A 17,616-nucleotide genomic window follows, 5' to 3' on the forward strand; every position below is an offset into this window, starting at 1 on the left:
GCTTCCTCTTGTCAGTATCCACAGAATTGACTTATTTCAGTACAGCTAACTCATATCAGCTTAGTAGCTGCGTAAAGTAGCTGCTTTAGGGGACAAATACTAGTGCCGTGCTAGAAATTCTTCAGCCCGATACTGTAGTATTCAGTCCTTTTGCCGCATGCCTTGTGCGGGGAGCGTGGGTTAGGCCCGGAGCCACTACTACTACGTACAGTACTGGCGAAGGAATAGCGCAAGCTACGCCACGCCACGGAAGTAGCGCGCAATCGCTAAGCGTCTTCCCCGACATTCTTTGTTCGCTATTCGCTGTTCGCTGTCCGATGCTTACTCGCATACGTAGTGCTTTACCACCTCGGAGATCGGCCAGGTGCCAGAAGAACAATTCCGCCGCAACAAACGCATTGAGCTGGCACCTCATCGCCGCAATAGCTGTGCGTATTGTTGTCGATCTGCGATTCGCGAGTACCGTAGCTGCTTCCATTCAGCTTCCAGAAAAAAAAAAAACACACGGTGTACGGAAGTTTACCACTTCGCTATGACGCACAGTTTAGGAAGAGGCCGACTGGTACATTACCCCGTTCCACATTGGGTACGAGGCATAAATATTACTTGCTTGAAGCTGAGATTTTGTTCCATAACGTTGCCACAATCTCGACACCTTTTCCTTAGTCAGGCTCAGCTCCGTGTCTCCTTAAAAGCACAGCGAGTTCCCCTTCTCGGCAGCGAGGAGGTATCCGTCATCTCATACGAGACGAAGTAGCTAGTCCTTCTCAACGCTAAAATCACCTATGCTTCCAACCGCACGACTTTAATCAGTGCTCAACACTGTTCTCAGGGCATCATGGTAATCTACACACCTAGCCGATCTGACACCACCTTTAGTGGCTCTTCCAAGATGAAGCTTGTTTATTTCAGCAATGAGTTCCCACATGACGACTTGCAGGGTCTGCTTCGCGGACTTCACCAGCACAGCAAGGACAGGCGACATCCTATCCTCGCCCGATTCCTGGAGGAAGCCACACTCGCCATTCGTGACGAAGTACGACAACTACCTACCTCTTTGAAAGCGTTGATCCCACCTTTCGAGAACATCTTGCACTTTGCAGATTTCGCCGACCTTCGCAAGGGTCAGCTTTGTGGTTCCATCGATGGTATTCTCCTCTGCACCGTCGAGCTGGGAACACTCATTGGGTAAGCAAGCTATCAGGACATGATGATGATGTATGTTCTGACCCTTCCAGATACTATGAGAATTCTCCGGAGGCCTTCGACTTTGATACCGTCAGCACCTCTCTCGCTGGCCTGGGGATCGGGCTCTTGGCCACGGCAGCGGTCTCCTTAGCTCCCACTGTGGCAGACATCCCGCTTGCTGGCGCTCAGGTTGTGCGACAGGCCTTCCGCCTTGGTGTCCTGGTTGATGAAGTCTCGCAAAATCTGCAGCCTCGTGACTTGACAGACACGAGCACACCGGACACTTGGGCTTACGTGCTGCCAGATGTGGCTGCAGATGACGTCCAACAGGAGCTCAACGCGATCCACGCAAAGGAGGTCAGTCTGATTCGGCTCATTTGTCATGTTTTTCAATCTAATGAAATGGTCAGAAAACGCCGGAAGCCAGCAAGGTCTTTATCAGCGCACTTAGTGCGACTTCGGTAACCGTTAGCGGTCCACCAGCAAGACTCAAGGGCATTTTCCGCACTGCCGATTTCTTCCGTGACCGAAAGTTCGTTGCTTTGCCGGTGTACGGAGGCTTGTGCCACGCAAAGCACATATACAACGAGGACAATGTGCATCAGGTTGTTCGGACGCGCTCGATGGAGTTCCTGAACTCCAGACTCTCGCCACGGATCCCCATTCATTCAACCAGCACGGGAAGACCCTTCCCGGCAACGAACGCGACCGATTTATTCGAGCACATCATCAGGGAAATCCTCACCCAGGCTATCCAATGGGATAGCGTGATCCAAGGTGTGATTCAAAGAGCCCACGACATTGCGGCATCTCAGTGCGAAGTGCTTGTTTTCCGCATCTCTCTTCCCATCCATGACCTCTCCGCCGCCTTGAAAACACTCCCAGATTTCGAACCATCGACCGAGGAGCTCATCCCCTGGATTCACGAGAAGACGACTCCAGATGGAGGACCGAGAGGGCCAATGCAATCTAAGATCGCCATCGTTGGCATGTCATGCAGGATGCCTGGCGGAGCGACCGACACGGAGAAATTCTGGGAGCTGCTGGAAAGCGGGATGGATGTGCACAGGAAGATTCCGGCCGATCGATTTGATGTCGACTCCCATTACGATCCTGCTGGAAAGAGGATCAATACCAGCCATACACCATACGGTTGCTTCATCGACGAGCCGGGCCTGTTCGATGCGCCGTTCTTCAACATGTCGCCCCGCGAAGCACAGCAAACCGATCCCATGCAGCGACTTGCCTTGGTCACCGCGTACGAGGCGCTCGAGAGAGCGGGCTACGTCGCCAACCGGACCGCTGCCACCGACTTGCACCGCATTGGGACCTTTTATGGCCAGGCCAGTGACGACTACCGTGAAGTGAACACGGCGCAGGAGATTAGCACGTACTTCATTCCAGGGGGTTGTCGTGCGTTCGGCCCTGGCCGAATCAACTATTTTTTCAAGTTCTCGGGGCCGAGCTACAGCATTGACACCGCATGTTCCTCGAGTTTGGCGACCATCCAGGTTTGTGATAGCCACGCTACTCCATCCCACACATGACTGCTAATTATTCTCTCCAGATTGCTTGCACCTCTCTCTGGAATGGAGACACAGACACCGTCGTGGCTGGTGGCATGAATGTGTTGACCAATTCAGACGCGTTCGCTGGCCTCAGCCATGGCCACTTCCTGTCCAAGACGCCCAATGCGTGCAAGACGTGGGACTGCGAAGCGGACGGTTATTGCCGTGCCGACGCCGTTGGATCCATCGTCATGAAGCGCCTTGAGGATGCCGAAGCCGATAACGACAATATCTTGGGGGTGATTCTTGCGGCGGGGACCAACCATTCGGCTGAGGCTATCTCAATTACCCACCCACACGCGGGCCATCAGGCGTACTTGGGCAAGCAGGTTCTGCACAGAGCAGGAATTGACCCGCTCGATGTTAGCTTTGTCGAGATGCACGGCACAGGCACTCAGGCCGGTGACGCAGAGGAGATCCAGTCGGTGACGAATGTGTTTGCGCCCCTCACGAAGCGCCGCAGCACTAAGAACCCGCTCTACATTGGCGCTGTGAAGTCGAATGTTGGCCACAGCGAGGCTGCCGCCGGCGTTACGGCCCTGCTAAAAGTCCTCCTTATGCTTCAGAAAAACGCCATTCCGCCACACGTCGGCATCAAGAACAGCCTCAACCCGAAGTTCCCCAAGGACATGGACAAGCGCAACGTTCGCATCCCGTACGAGAAAACGGAGTGGCCGTCCGTGCCAGGGAAGAAGCGGGTTGCTGTCGTGAACAACTTTAGCGCTGCGGGAGGCAACACGAGCCTTGCGATTGAAGAAGGGCCGGTGCGGGAGGTGACTGAGACAGACCCTCGTTCCACACATGTCGTCGCTCTGTCGGCCAAGAGCAAGATTTCGCTCAAAGGGAACATCGAAAGGCTGCTTGGCTATCTGGACAAGAATCCAGATGTCTCGCTGGCACATCTCTCCTACTCCACCACGGCTCGCCGCTACCACCACAACCACCGGGTGGCCATTGTCGCTTCTGACCTCGCGCAGGTGAAGAAACAACTTACATCCGCCCTCGGATCCGTCGACTCACACAAGCCCATCCCCACCACGGGGCCACCGCCAGTTGCCTTCAGCTTCACGGGCCAGGGAGCATCCCACAAGTCCTCCAATTTGGATCTGTTCCACCACTCTCCACAGTTCCGATCGCAAATCCTGCACTTGGATACGCTTGCACAAGGCCAGGGCTTCCCGTCCTTTGTTTCCGCGGTGGACGGGAGTCATCCACAAGACTATGAACATTCGCCAGTCATCACGCATCTTGCTCTGGTCTGCACAGAGATCGCTCTCGCCAAGTACTGGGCCTCCTTGGGTGTGAGGCCTGACGTTGTCATCGGACATAGCTTGGGCGAGTATGCGGCGCTGCATGTCGCCGGTGTTCTTTCCGCCAGTGACACCATCTTCCTCGTTGGCCAGAGAGCAAGGATGCTTGAGCAGAAGTGCAAGGTGGGCAGCCACAAGATGGTGGCTGTGCGGGCCTCCCTTGCTCAGGTCCAAAAGAGTGCTGGCGACAAACCGTACGAGATCGCCTGTATCAATGGTCCCAATGACACCGTGCTCAGCGGCCCTGTCACGGACATGGATGCTATCATCCCTGTCCTTGAAGCGGACGGCTTCAAGTGTTTCAGCCTCGATGTCGCTTTTGCATTCCACTCGGCACAAACCGACCCCATTCTCGACGAATTCGAGGCGATTGCAAACAGCGGTGTTCTCTTCCAGGCACCACATCTGCCTGTCATCTCGCCTCTACTGAGCAAGGTCATCTTCGACGAGAAGACTGTGAATGCCAACTACATGCGTCGGGCCACTCGTGAGACCGTCAACTTCCTGTCGGCCTTGGAAACAGCACACAAGATTGGAACCATCGATGACGAGACGGCATGGATCGAAATTGGACCTCATCCCGTCGGCATGGGCTTCGTCAAGTCTACTCTCTCGCCCGTCAACGTCGCCGTCCCCTCGCTCCGCAGAGGCGAGAACAACTGGAAGACCATGGCGCAGAGTCTTGCGACCCTGCATGGCGCCGGCGTGCAGGTTGGCTGGAATGAGTTCCACCGCCCATTCGAGCAGGGATTGCGGCTCCTGGATCTGCCCACGTATGCGTGGAATGACAAGACTTACTGGATCCAGTACAACGGCGACTGGGCTCTGACCAAAGGCAACACCTTCTACGACGCTGAAAAGGGACTCAACAAGGCTCAAATTGCGCCGCCTGAGCCCAAGTCCAGTCTCAGCACGACAACGGTTCAGCAGATTATTGAGCAAGACCTCAATGGAACCGCGGGCATGGTGGTCATGCAGTCCGATCTGAGGCAAGTAGACTTCCGCGCTGCCGCTTACGGACACAAGATGAACGGGTGTGGTGTGGTGACATCGGTAGGTCCATTTTACACTGTCAGCCCTGACGATTACACTAACATCGTTCTCAGTCTATCCATGCCGACATCGCATACACGCTTGGCGAGTATCTGTACAAGTTACTCAAGCCCGGCAGCAAAGAAGTTCACATGAACATTGCTAGCCTGGAGGTTCTCAAAGGCCTTGTCGCAAACAGCAAGCCGGAGACACCTCAGCTCATCCAAGTCTCGCTGGCCACCGACGACATTGAATCCAACACGGCCGAGCTGAAATGGTACAACGTGCAGGCCGACGGCACCGTCGACGAACCCTTCGCCAGCGCGACCCTCTTCTACGGCAACCCCGCCGAATGGCTTGCCTCGTGGGTCCCCACCACCCATCTCATCCAAGGCCGCATCCAAGAGCTCGAGCGGCTGGCCGAGTCGGGCATTGCCAACCGCTTCACACACAACATGGCGTACCTCCTCTTTGCCAACAACCTGGTCGACTATGCCGAGAAGTACCGGGGTATCCAGTCGGTGGTGCTCCACGGCTTGGAAGCCTTCGCTGACGTGGTACTCACGACGGAGAAGGGCGGCAGTTGGACCGTGCCGCCTTATTTCATCGATAGCGTTGCACATTTGGCAGGCTTCATCATGAACGTGTCAGACGCCATCGACACCAAGAACAACTACTGCACCACGCCGGGCTGGCGCGTGTAGGGTATGGGCAAAGCCGCTGGTGGCGGGGGGCAAGTACCGGTCCTACGTCAAGATGATCCCGACGGCTGAAGACCCGAGCGTCTACTTGGGCGATATATACATTCTCCAGGGCGACGTGATCATTGGCATGGTAGGCGGCATTCAGTTCCGCCGGTATCCGCGCATCCTGCTCGGGCGCTTCTTCTCTGCGCCGGACGACTCGAAAGCGCCGCCCGTTGCGGTGGCGGCTTCGTCGAAGTCTGCTTCGTCCAAGCCTGCTGCCACCGCGAAACCAGCGGCCCACCAAGCTGCTCCAAAACCTGCACCCGTCCACGTTGCCACTCCCACTCCAAAGCCTGCACCCACTCCTGCACCCACTCCTGCTCCCGCTGCAGCGCCAGCTCCAGCGCCAACTCCAGCACCAGAACCGGCTACCAACGGTGTCCAGGACGCCGACACGACGACCTCCAAGGCCATCCAGATCATTGCCACCGAAGCGGCGCTCGACCTCGCGGATCTGACCGATGACGCCAGCGTGGCCGGCTTGGGTGTCGATTCGCTCATGAGCTTGGTGATTGCCGAGAAGTTCCGCGAGCAGCTGGGTGTCGTGGTCTCGGGCAGTTTGTTCTTGGAATTTCCCACCATAAAAGACCTGCGTAATTGGTTGGAGGAGTATTATGACTAGATGCGGCATGGTTTGGTGGAGAGTGCATTGAGGAGGCTAAGTCATGGTTGGGGGAAAAAGAGGGGCGTTTGGAAAAGTTGGAGGGTTGTTATAATGTTCTGTGTATTTTCTTGGGTTCTTACATAGAGATCTTATGATAAATGCAACGAATTTACTTGCAAACCTATACTTCATTGATTTCGAAAGTTAACTACTCAACATAGTCGTCGATCATTATTGGGGTGACACTGATACTGTACGTTTCCTTAAGTAATGCACTCTAATTCGCTTTTCAAGAAGGCCGTTGCTGCTCTACTTGTTCATACCGAAACCACAAATAGACAGTAGTTATAGTTACTTGTTAATTGTATATTAACCAATGACTGTAAGTCTATACATACTAACTGTAAGGTTTTGACTGGCAGAATGAAGAGCACTGGTAGAACACTGGTACAACGACGGTGGCTTAGATTACTACCACTGGTAGGTGTATGGATAATGGTAAACTAATTCCTGAGCCCCTTAGTCCCAGAGGGCATTCCCTTTACTTAAGAGAAAGCCTTGCAATCCCTATGACGCTGATGCTCTCATAACGGGGATGTGGCCTCTACGCTTCGTAGCCCCTGCAGTAGTAACGTAGGGCTACAGGATGTGGCCACCACGCTTCGCAACGCTTGCTGTAGTAGTACGCATGTAGCGTACGGGATGTAGCCCTCCGGCATACTTGCCTTGTAGAGGGGCACTTGGAGATGAGCCTTGGCATCCCTGACACTAACATACAGAACCAACCACTTGCCACGCCAACTTCTGCACACTAATACATAGGCATCCTCAAATTTCAAAAGGCTATAGCTGACTGAGAGCAATTATACACAAGTTTTTTGAGTTGTTTTAATGCAGAATCGATCAAGTTTGAAGTCAAAGTAACGTAGGTAGAAAAGTTGCATCTGACATTTTTTGATGTTGCATGCCAAGCTTTGAATAGTGCTACCACCACACTAGATTGCGGCAATGCTATTCCCCATAAGGAAGGGCAACCCCATTCAGTGACACAGCGGGATGAACATTTATTTATAACTTAGAGTTGATTGTGCACATAGTACGGAGTCGTGCATCAAAAGTAGTCAAACTACGCTGATACTAAGGTCCTACCAAGGATGAATAATCCTGACGAGCCTGATATCGTGCTTAGTTGTACAGTTACTCTCGCCTACATAAAGCCTAGAGCAGCCCTCAGACTTAAGTACTCTTTAGGCTTCTCTTCAAGTGATTGCGTACTTGAGTTACAGGGCCCTTAGTGCTAAGGCTCATCTCGTAGTAGTAGGCATGCCTTAGATTACCCGTTGCATTTTGTAGGCTAGAGTGCCTGATGCACGACTCCGTAAAAGCTACCCTCTTTGGACATAACAAAATCAAATCAAGATTCTAATAAGTACGAGTATTAAAACACAGACCCATAGCTACCTTTCAGTATAGATATTGTCTGAATCTATCCCATATTTGCAGAATTGTCATAAGATCATCACAGTACAGCAGTTCTCTCTTTTAACGCCAGGCATTTGCAACAACTTTTTCGCAATGCACACTAAAGCCTATGTCTCGCGCCGTCGTGTTGCGCGCCGATTCGCCAGCCGGGCCGGGTGAAACGACTCCGACGCCAGATAGGTCGTGATGTCGAGCTCGCCGTTCTTCTTGAACAGACAGCTGACGAATGTCTGCAGGCCGTTGCCATCGTCCAGACGCCTGTGCTCGGCCAGCGTCTCCAGCAAATGCAGGTAGCGTTGACAGTATTCACCGCGGCCGCGCGCCTCCATCCACCGCATGAGATCGTGCGCCAGGCTGAGGTCGTCGTGTGCGTAGTACCGCACGGGTAGATAGACCTTGATGTCTGGGAGCGTGTAACCGGGCGCGATGTCAAAATAGTACAGGAAGCCAGACAGCTTCTTACCCTGGTCGGGGAATTTGTCCGCGCGCGAAGAGTCCCAGTGCGCCGCGGCCGAAAGCTCGGCGTCCTCGGGAAAGTCGTCAGGCAATCCCATACAAGTCTTGATGAGGTCTTGGAGATCAGCGAGCCCCGCAGCCAGGTGCGGTGTGTTGATGCGCCCGCCTAGCGTCATGATCTCGCGCACCGACGCGAAGCTGGTGTGCGGGGTGTTGAAGTACCACTTGAGGCGCGACTTTGCTGGCGCCTTGTTGTCGATACTTACCACGAGAGGGATATGGCGCAGCCCTATTCCACGCGAATCTAATCGTGTTTAAGATGAAAGTAGGAATCCTTCGACGTCCTGCTCGAGAAGGATGGTAACTCTCTTGGCCCACGTACCTTCCTGCCCAATCTTGCCCTGCAAGAAGTATGTCTTCAGTGACGGGCCCTTGGGCGTGAGCTCGGTAGCGAGGTGTATGCTGCTGCCCATCTGCGCCCCAGCCGCCGCGTCCCGCATGTGCTTGGAATTGTCGTGCTCATATAGCGTGGCCAGAAAGTGGTTGCCCCAAGTAACTCGCGCAACGGCTGCTGATTCAGAGGATCCAGCTCCGTGCCGGAGAACTCGCCGATAGGCTCCGTGACGTACCGCACACCAGGCCCGCTGGTGGCCGTGTTCCATTTCCACGAATACTCGATCGGCGAGCCATCGAGCGACATTAACGATTTCCATTTGATAGGCACGCCGTCCGCCCGAGGAGCCGCGCCCAAGCTCGGAAGCTTTGCCGCTGCATTAGCGAGAGCCTGACCAAACAACAGATGTACGACATACCGTCCAGTGGTAATGGAACAAGAGCGCCTCATATTGCTTCATGATGGGGTAGCCGGCTGCTTCGACGACGGCAGCCAGCTGACGCCCTGTGAGCCGCCACCAGTAGTCGCTATCTGGGTCGCGGCTGGGCAGGTACTGCGATAGCGCCCTCCATACCTCTGTGGACTCGCCATCCTGGCACGTCAATTGCTTCTGGGTGCTACCGTTAGTCTGCGTCATGTTGTGTATGTTGATCTCTGATGATTGTCGATCGTGTCGTCACTTCCACCCACCGATGCCCGCCTTTATGAAGTCTCATCGGCATCTCGCTCGAAGCCAAAGTTTCAGTTGAAACTCTCAAGACCGAGGCCCGAGTTCCGAATCCTTTCGGGAGCCTTCGGTGCCCTATTCAGATACGAGACTTAGGCAACATAAACACCTTACCTACGACGGGGGGTCCCTGAAGCAGTCTTGGCTCAGCGCTAGTATCCTTACTGGTACCCTTCTCTATATAGAACCGCTATGCTCAAAAAGAAGTTAGATGTAATGGTTAGACGTGATGATTTGACTCGTTAAGATGGATGCATACAGAACAAGCTTTAAGGAGACGGATATCGTCTAAAGTTAGCAGCACTATGGTGTCGTGATTAGAACTAGCTGCTCTAGGCACCAGACTGACGACACTTCCAGCGCTCCCGTAGTACAAGGTTCTACCAATTAGGAGCATTAACTAAAGCTTCCAAGGCCATCACGCTAAAGACAGGTGCTCACTTCAAGTTACATAGCAAATGGCGCTCCCAGCCGTGGCTCTCAGGGGCCTTCTTTCGCTCGCAGCAGCGTTGCAAGCAGTAGTTCGTCCTTCGGGTGTACTCGGTAAGCATTCCTCACTCGCATTATTCATCAAGTTGTCACCATTAAGATGACACACAATCTCCAGTGCAAAGCCCTTAGTAAGCATAGGCTGACGCAGTCCCTCGAGAGATCCTGGAAAAATCCAGATAACATCACCCAAACAGTGTTGAGCAGTGCCCGCTGGTCCAATACCACCATTCTCGATCCCGGCTGCATCTTCCAGCCAGCGTCGGTGACTAGGGCATCAAGGATCCGCAGCTATGCCGTGCCGTGCGGGAGTTATACTATGTATTGCCGAACGAAATATCTATATCCTAGTAGTGGAGTTAAGAGGGAGTTACTAACGGGCCCGCGGCGCCAAGGCCCGAAGCACACATGGTAACACCGGCACGAACAACACGTACAACACGTAAGCGTCTCGATTGATCCCACATACAGAATAGTCCATCCTCCCTCAGACCTCAATGCTGTTGTGATGTAAACGTTACAGTCGACTTAGGAGCAATTACGCCTCAGCAGTCTTGTCTGGGTTGACCTCACATAGCTCTCCATCACTTCCACTTCCACTTCCCCATTATGGTGTTCGGAGGCCCAGCCTTTGATCCGAAGAAGATACCTGATCTCGCAGGCAAGGTCATCCTCATCACTGGTGCCAACGGCGGCCTGGGCTATGAGTCTCTCCTCCATCTCGCACCGCACAATCCGGCCAAGATCTACCTCTGCGCGCGCTCGCAAGCCAAATACGATGCCGCGATGAAAGGCATCACGGCGGCCGTGCCCAACGCTGCCTCTATGGTCAAATACCTCGAACTCGACCTGACCTCGCTCGCCTCGGTCAAATCCGCCGCGCAGACCTTCCTGAACGAGAACTCGCGGCTCGACATCCTGATGAACAACGCCGGCATCATGGCCACGCCCGCAGCCCTCACCAAGGACGGCTACGAGATCCAATTCGGCACCAACCACATGGGCCACTTCCTGCTGACCAAGCTCCTCCTCCCGACGCTCCAATCCACCGCCTCCGCCACCCCGGACGCCGACGTGCGCATCATCAACCTCACCAGCGACGGCCACAGCCTCGCGCCGCGCAACGCCGGCTTCGTCCCCGACGCCGTCCGCACCGACATGCAGGACTACAGCACCTGGACGCGCTACGGCCAGAGCAAACTGGCCAACATCCTCTTCACGCGCGAGCTGGCCAGGCGCCATCCGGACATCACCTCTGTCGCCATCCATCCCGGCGGCGTGGCCACCAACCTGGCCAACTCGTTCACCGACTCGCATCGCTTTCTGTCGCTTCTGCTGGTGCCGGTGCTCAAGGCGATGACGGCAAAGCCGAGCGTCGGCGCGCTCAATCAGACCTGGGCTTGTGTCGCGCCGGTGCAGGGGAGGAAGGTGGTGGGAGGTGGCAGCGAGAAGGAGATCAAGTCGGGTGGGTATTATGTCCCCGTTGCTAAGCCCGACGTGGGCAGTAAATTCGCGAATGATGCGGAGCTAGCGAGGAAACTGTGGGAGTGGTCGGAGGAGGACTTGGAGAGGCAGGGCTATTGAGGATGGTGGTTCCCTGGTGTTTGAGTTCGAGGAATCGGTGGGTTGGGAACGAGGAGGGAACAGCACCGTGGTCACAAGCGTTGTAATGATGAGAAGAAATGACTGCAGCTTTGGAAAGGTACTAATTTATGAAGATTGCCGTTTATACGTATATACTCCGTATATCGACATCTATTCCTATACTAACATGTTACATTCTAATATATTCTATCGACTCAGCCTCTTCTCTCTGATGAAGAAACTACTAATCAAGGCAAAGAAAGTGATGCCAATCATCAGCGCAAATGCATCTCGGACAGCATGTCCATAGCATCTCCTCACCATATCCCGCACCTCGGGATCCAGCGTCCGAATATACTCCAGGCTCCTGCGCACGCGCTGCACAATCCTGTCCGCCTCTTCGCCACTCCCTAGATCGCGGATCAAATAGCTCCTCAGTGATTGCTGCACGACGGTCGAGCTCAGCGAGATGCCGATGACTGATCCAAGAGAGCGGAATAAGTATGAGCATGCCGTCGTCACGGCCTGGTCCTCGGGCGCCGCATTGGAGATCAGCGCGATGAGCGTCGTGGTGACCCCTACGCCGTTGCCGAAGCCGCAGAGCACCATACCGAGGCTGAGACCCCAGGTGCTGTTGACTATCGTCCCCGCAAAGAGGAGAATGATCACCATCCCGCCGACGAGCATCGTGTACGCGGTCACGGTGAGCCAGTAGTATTTTCCAGTCTTCTTCATCACGAGCCCGCCGAGTAGAGACCCGGTGACGCCTGCGAGGATGGCGGGGAGGAGGCGTACGCCTGATGCGGCTGCGCCATGGCCGTCGACAGCTTGGAAGAATAGGGGGATGTAGTATATGCCTGAGAGCCAGCCACTAAAGCTGAAGAAATTGCATAGGTACCCGGCGAAGAGTGAACGATCGAAGATTATGTGGCCTGGGGCGAAGGGCTCGGCTGCATATTTCATTTCGACTAGGATGAAGAGAGCGAACAGGAGGACGGAGGCCACGAGTGGGCCGTAGCTGAGGGGAGTGGACCAGGAGACGTTGCTGCCGCGGTCCAACCCAAGGAGCATGTCGAATACTGCGAAAACAAGCACAAGGGCGCCGAGGAAGTCGATCCTTCCTAGGTTTGTTTTCCAGTTCTTTTCCTCTTTTGGTGGGAGTTTGAGCACGAAGAATACGGATATGAAGGCCACTAGACACAGGGGAGCTTGCCCCAAGAATGACCATCTCCAGCCAATAGAGTCAGCGAGGAGGCCACCGAGGGGAGCCCCACATCCGGCGCCAGTTGCGTAGATTATATTGATGTAGCCTTGCCATAGGCCTCTGTCTTCCAGCGGGACGATGTCGCTTATCAAGATGCTCACGACGGTAGTCATGCCACCACCACCTATGCCTTGGAAAACCTGTTGAGATTATCAGCACCAGATGTGGGCCGATAGGTCGAGATGAGGGCTGACTCTCGCCGCAATCAGCTGCTTAATGTCCTGAGAGAGACCGCAAAACAGACAACCAAGACCAAAAACCGCGTATGCGTATAGCAAGCAAGCCTTCCGCCCAAAAATGTCACTAAGTTTACCATAAAGCGGCTGAAAGGATGTTAAGGTCAGAAAGTAAGAGGTCGCAATCCAGCTCGTCAGGTTGAGGGCCTTGAGCTCGTTGCCGATAGTTCCATAGCTGGAAACGATGATGGTCTGGTCGGCTGCTGACAGGAGTATCTGCATAGATTTAGTTACAAGCTGTCATTTAAAGAAGCATGTCCGAGCTGACTGACTGACCCCGACCGAGAGGGCGGGAACAATGTATTTCAACTTCTTCTGGATCTCGGGTGATCCTTGAAATTGAGCAGTTCTGCCCTCGTCCAATGATGTTCGACGTTCAACGTCCGCAGTTATATCAGCGGCATTGGTGGTCAATCCCCCATCAACAGCGACAGAATCGATTCTGCCGATTATGCTTCCGTTACCAGTCTTGCCTAGCAGAGGAGATATCTCGGAAGCATCCCTATCAGAAGCCATCAGCGGCAGACGGGTAAAAGATCGCGATAGAAACCGAAAGGTTTAGCAGAAGAAAAGTCCTTATCAGGCACATTGAAGAAGGATTTTGGTTGGATCAAAAGACCGCAGCCTTCGGAGGACCGATAAATAGCTTTATGTCTGACAATTTTCAATGGGGTGTAGAAGGATATCTAGCCACGAATTGACAAGACGAGGATAGCTCTATGGGTAAGACCTCATAATGAAACGAGGTCGAACCTTATGAGGAGATTGCTAACACTATCAGTCAGTATCGTCAATTTTGAAGAAATTTTAGCATCCATGAAGAATGGGGGATGAGCTGAGGAAGAAATGAGGAAGAAATTGTGGTGCTCGGAGCTGACTCATGAACTCCGCAGCGATAAGGCTTAGTGGTCAAGCTTATCATCACGCTAAGAAGCTAAGAAATGCTTCTCGCTGATCTTTCGTTTCTGTCATTTGCTGTCACTTGCTGTCACTTGCTGTCGTCAAACAATCTATCAAATGTGATGTCTTCTTCAACGTACGCAGCCCAGGACACACCACCTCCGACTCACAAGCGCTATGACTCCATCTCTAAATGATCCGCGGTATCGTCCCGCTTTGCTCGCGCTTGCAGGCATTTCGGCAGCTTATGCCATCTACCTCATCCGTCAGCGATACCTTACCCCCCAACAGAATCCCGACCGACAAACACAGCTTAGACGACGGAATGCAATTCGACGTCATGATTTACCAAGGCGCAATCGAACCAGATCCTCGCCGCGCGGTGAAGATTCAATAGAAGTCAGTGAGCAGGCTATTGCCGCGTTGCGATCTCGAGAGGCAGACGGAAGATCGTATGGCTTCCTTGACATACACTCTATCCAGCACGAACTGGGGCAAGATACGGCTCGTAGACACGAGATACAATGCCCACTGCTGCCCGGAATGCTTCCTACCGTGGAGCAATTTCAGACGCAGGAGGGCATCACCGAGGAGGATGCTCAGGTGCTTCGAAATCATGCCGAAGTCATGTTCATGGATGCTTTTTTGGCTAACCAGTATCCACCGAGTCATCATATCGCCTCGCTTGAAGCGAGCTACCTGAGTGAAGAATTGAGCAACATGGGAATAGGATCAGCGGTCATACAGCAATCTATTGAGAGATTCAACACAGATCCAAACTTCGGCTCGGAGATGCGGCAAAACCCCAATAATGGCGCTCGGAATCCTGCACTTGCTGACGGAGCGGCCGAATACCAGCGGTTAGGGGATATAATGCAGGCTCTAGACGGGGGGGAGACCATCGGTGATGAGCAGAGTAACTTTGAGTGGCGGGAAGGAAATGGAGCTGGAAGTGCAGACAGACAAGAGCAAAATACGTTGAATCTGCTCTACAACATCGCGGCGGACAAAGCGAGAATGGACGGCTATATCCACCGTGGTGTCACGTGCGATGGTTGTCATACAATGCCCATACACGGTATCAGATATCGATGCGCCAACTGTCTGGATTACGATCTGTGCGAGAGCTGTGAGGCCCAGGAGCTCCATATTAAGACGCATATCTTCTACAAAATCAGGGTTCCGGCTCCATCTATGGGGGCACTTGGCAACTCCCGCCAGGGTTTACCAGTCTGGTATCCTGGAAAGCCAAGCGCTATGCCTCCGGGTCTACCGCGGCAGCTGTCAAGCCGGCTTCTGCACGAAACAGGATTTGACACTGCGGAACTTGATGCCCTATGGGACCAGTTCAGATGTTTGGCTGGCTGCGTGTGGACCAGTGATCCCAATAAGCTTGGGATGGCGATTGATCGTAAAGTTTTTGATCGATGTTTTGTGCCGCCGCTCTCGATACGACCGCCACCACCGAATCTGATCTATGATCGCATGTTCGCTTACTATGACACCAATAACGACGGACTGATCGGCTTCGAAGAATTCCTGAAGGGCCTCGCTGGTCTCAACGATAAAAGCAGAGAAGGAAAACTGAGGCGTATCTTTCAAGGCTATGACATCGATAATGACGGATACATTGACCGAAAGGACTTTTTGAGAATATTCAGAGCATTCTATACACTAAGCAAAGAGTTGAACCGAGAAATGCTTGCTGGAATGGAGGAAGACCTGATGGAAGGCGGTGCTCGAGAAATTATTCACGGGAGCCAGCCTATCAGTTCAGCGTTCCCCAGTAATATTCCGGATGGGCATGTATCTCGAAGTGGAACTGGGAAAGAAGTGGATGCGAATGGGGACCTCACCATTACTGACCACAGAGGTGTTCTCGATGAAGATGCCCATGATATTGGGGACCGCAATCAGATCATCGCAGACATCGCCATCAGCTACCCGGCAACTCATCCGCGTGCTTTCCGACCACAGACTTCGACAGATAGCCCGTTGCCCGGAACAAGCCAAGTCGAGAGTGTTGCGCCGAACATTGACTCGGCGCCTGACGAAAACCCACTGACAGAGAGTTATCCTCCAACAGACGAAAGTGGATCATCCTTACATGACTCTACTCATAGCTGGCCGCCTTTCGGAGTACGAGTCTCAGACATAGTGAACGCGTTGGGGCGTGAAGTGCCACTGTCGGAGATCATCGACCCAGACGACAGAAGAAAAGTACAGTCTGCCGTGTTAAGACGGGTCGAAGCCGAGCTTCAAGCTGACATAGAGCAAAGAAGTAACGACGCTATCCAAGAACGCTGGCGGAGGAGGAGATTCTACACAGACGTGGAAGAAGGCGGATCGGCTCCCCAGGGCTATACGGAAATCGACAGCTCTGATGACGGAACCGGAGACACCGGCGAAGCCATCGACAGCATAACCTCAGCATCGGCATCCAGACCTCTGTCGCCACGGTCTCGGTCCTCTTCCAAAGTCAGGTTCGAAGACAGCGTTACCGACACCGATTACGAAACACGCTCAAACACGTCGTCGCGCAGCATCCCCGTCGGCGAGCGGTGGGGTGGGTACGACATCAGCGAGATAGAGAAAGACGTGGGGAAGGAGATCCTCTACCAAGCAGTGCAACAAGGCTTCAATGAACTCCTCGATCAACTGTTCAGAGAGAAGGAAGACCTGACCATGGAAGCTCATCGCACGCGGAAGGAACGCCGACATCACGCAAAAGAAATCCAAGCTTACGCTGCAGTGCTCAAAGCTGAGCCAGGACTCGGGGATGCCGATCACGAATCCAAGCAGAAGAAGGAGAAAGCAACCCCGGCTGCGTCAGACCAAAGACCGGCACGCAAAGAAGTCGAACTGTCCACCCTCCTCCACGCAGCCGGCTACGGAGACGGCGACGCCGACTCAGACGCCGAGCTCGACGCAGACGCAGATGCAGATGCGCTATCTCCAACCAACCCGCCACCCCCTCCACCCGACCATCCCCTCTACACCCACCAAACCCAGATCTACGGCTACCGCATGCGTGACCACCTCTACAGGGATCCAACCATGCCGCAGTTCCGCCCTAACGACTCGGAAACCATCGCCCCGCCATCTGCCTCTGCCTCTGCATCTGCATCACCATTCCCGTCCACCGGACCCACCACCACTACGACCCTGCCCTCCATGCCACCCATGAACGTAACATCAACAACAACAACAGCAGCATCCTCCCTCCCAGCACAGACCGCGCCAACCGACCTATCCGACTTCTCCTCTCCGCAGACCAGGGAGATGCTGACGAAATACCTCCTCCACGACCGAATCGACGCAGAAGCCAAGACGAGAGGTGGGTTCGGGAGGCTGGATTATGCCGAGTTCGTGCGGGGGATGGTGGGGGATGATACCACCAACAACAACAAGAATAACAGTAGTAGTGGTCGTGGCAGGACTGGGAATGGGAGTGGGAGTAGGAGTGGGGCGGTTGGGGACGGAGACGTAGACGTAGACGTGACGGGACGCGGCATCGGCGGCGACAAGCAGCAACAGTTGCAGCTGGGCCGCTTGGGGTTCGTGGGCAGCTGGATCGAGATGGCTAGTTTTTGACCGGCGCTGCGCTGCACTGGACGGGACGGGACGGGAATGGGG

At 54.0% G+C, this 17,616-nt stretch overlaps 6 protein-coding genes across 6 annotated transcripts; 4 read left to right on the forward strand and 2 right to left on the reverse strand.

The window, feature by feature from the left end:
• Nucleotides 1–838: 838 nt before the first annotated feature.
• On the forward strand, nucleotides 839–5,802 carry EPUS_01278 (uncharacterized protein; the record flags this gene model as incomplete). The annotated part of the gene is made up of 5 exons (XM_007788571.1): nucleotides 839–1,188; nucleotides 1,239–1,545; nucleotides 1,599–2,699; nucleotides 2,756–5,119; nucleotides 5,173–5,802. 5 exons carry the CDS (start codon nucleotides 839–841, stop codon nucleotides 5,800–5,802), a joined length of 4,752 nt encoding a protein of 1,583 aa, XP_007786761.1.
• Nucleotides 5,803–5,854: 52 nt separating this feature from the next.
• Nucleotides 5,855–6,466, forward strand: EPUS_01279 (uncharacterized protein; the record flags this gene model as incomplete). The annotated part of the gene is made up of 1 exon (XM_007788572.1): nucleotides 5,855–6,466. One exon carries the CDS (start codon nucleotides 5,855–5,857, stop codon nucleotides 6,464–6,466), a length of 612 nt encoding a protein of 203 aa, XP_007786762.1.
• Nucleotides 6,467–8,037: 1,571 nt separating this feature from the next.
• EPUS_01280 (uncharacterized protein) lies at nucleotides 8,038–9,417 on the reverse strand (the record flags this gene model as incomplete). The annotated part of the gene is made up of 4 exons (XM_007788573.1): nucleotides 8,038–8,690; nucleotides 8,769–8,957; nucleotides 9,023–9,146; nucleotides 9,199–9,417. The coding sequence occupies 4 exons, from the start codon at nucleotides 9,415–9,417 to the stop codon at nucleotides 8,038–8,040; spliced, it is 1,185 nt and encodes a 394-aa protein (XP_007786763.1).
• Nucleotides 9,418–10,605: 1,188 nt separating this feature from the next.
• On the forward strand, nucleotides 10,606–11,580 carry EPUS_01281 (uncharacterized protein; the record flags this gene model as incomplete). Its single annotated transcript, XM_007788574.1, has 1 exon — nucleotides 10,606–11,580. One exon carries the CDS (start codon nucleotides 10,606–10,608, stop codon nucleotides 11,578–11,580), a length of 975 nt encoding a protein of 324 aa, XP_007786764.1.
• Nucleotides 11,581–11,787: 207 nt separating this feature from the next.
• EPUS_01282 (uncharacterized protein) lies at nucleotides 11,788–13,596 on the reverse strand (the record flags this gene model as incomplete). The annotated part of the gene is made up of 3 exons (XM_007788575.1): nucleotides 11,788–12,984; nucleotides 13,039–13,296; nucleotides 13,357–13,596. The coding sequence occupies 3 exons, from the start codon at nucleotides 13,594–13,596 to the stop codon at nucleotides 11,788–11,790; spliced, it is 1,695 nt and encodes a 564-aa protein (XP_007786765.1).
• Nucleotides 13,597–14,157: 561 nt separating this feature from the next.
• EPUS_01283 (uncharacterized protein) lies at nucleotides 14,158–17,574 on the forward strand (the record flags this gene model as incomplete). Its single annotated transcript, XM_007788576.1, has 1 exon — nucleotides 14,158–17,574. One exon carries the CDS (start codon nucleotides 14,158–14,160, stop codon nucleotides 17,572–17,574), a length of 3,417 nt encoding a protein of 1,138 aa, XP_007786766.1.
• Nucleotides 17,575–17,616: the final 42 nt, after the last annotated feature.

Source organism: Endocarpon pusillum (assembly GCF_000464535.1).
Source record: "Endocarpon pusillum Z07020 unplaced genomic scaffold C720987, whole genome shotgun sequence".
Lineage (NCBI taxonomy): Eukaryota > Fungi > Ascomycota > Eurotiomycetes > Verrucariales > Verrucariaceae > Endocarpon > Endocarpon pusillum.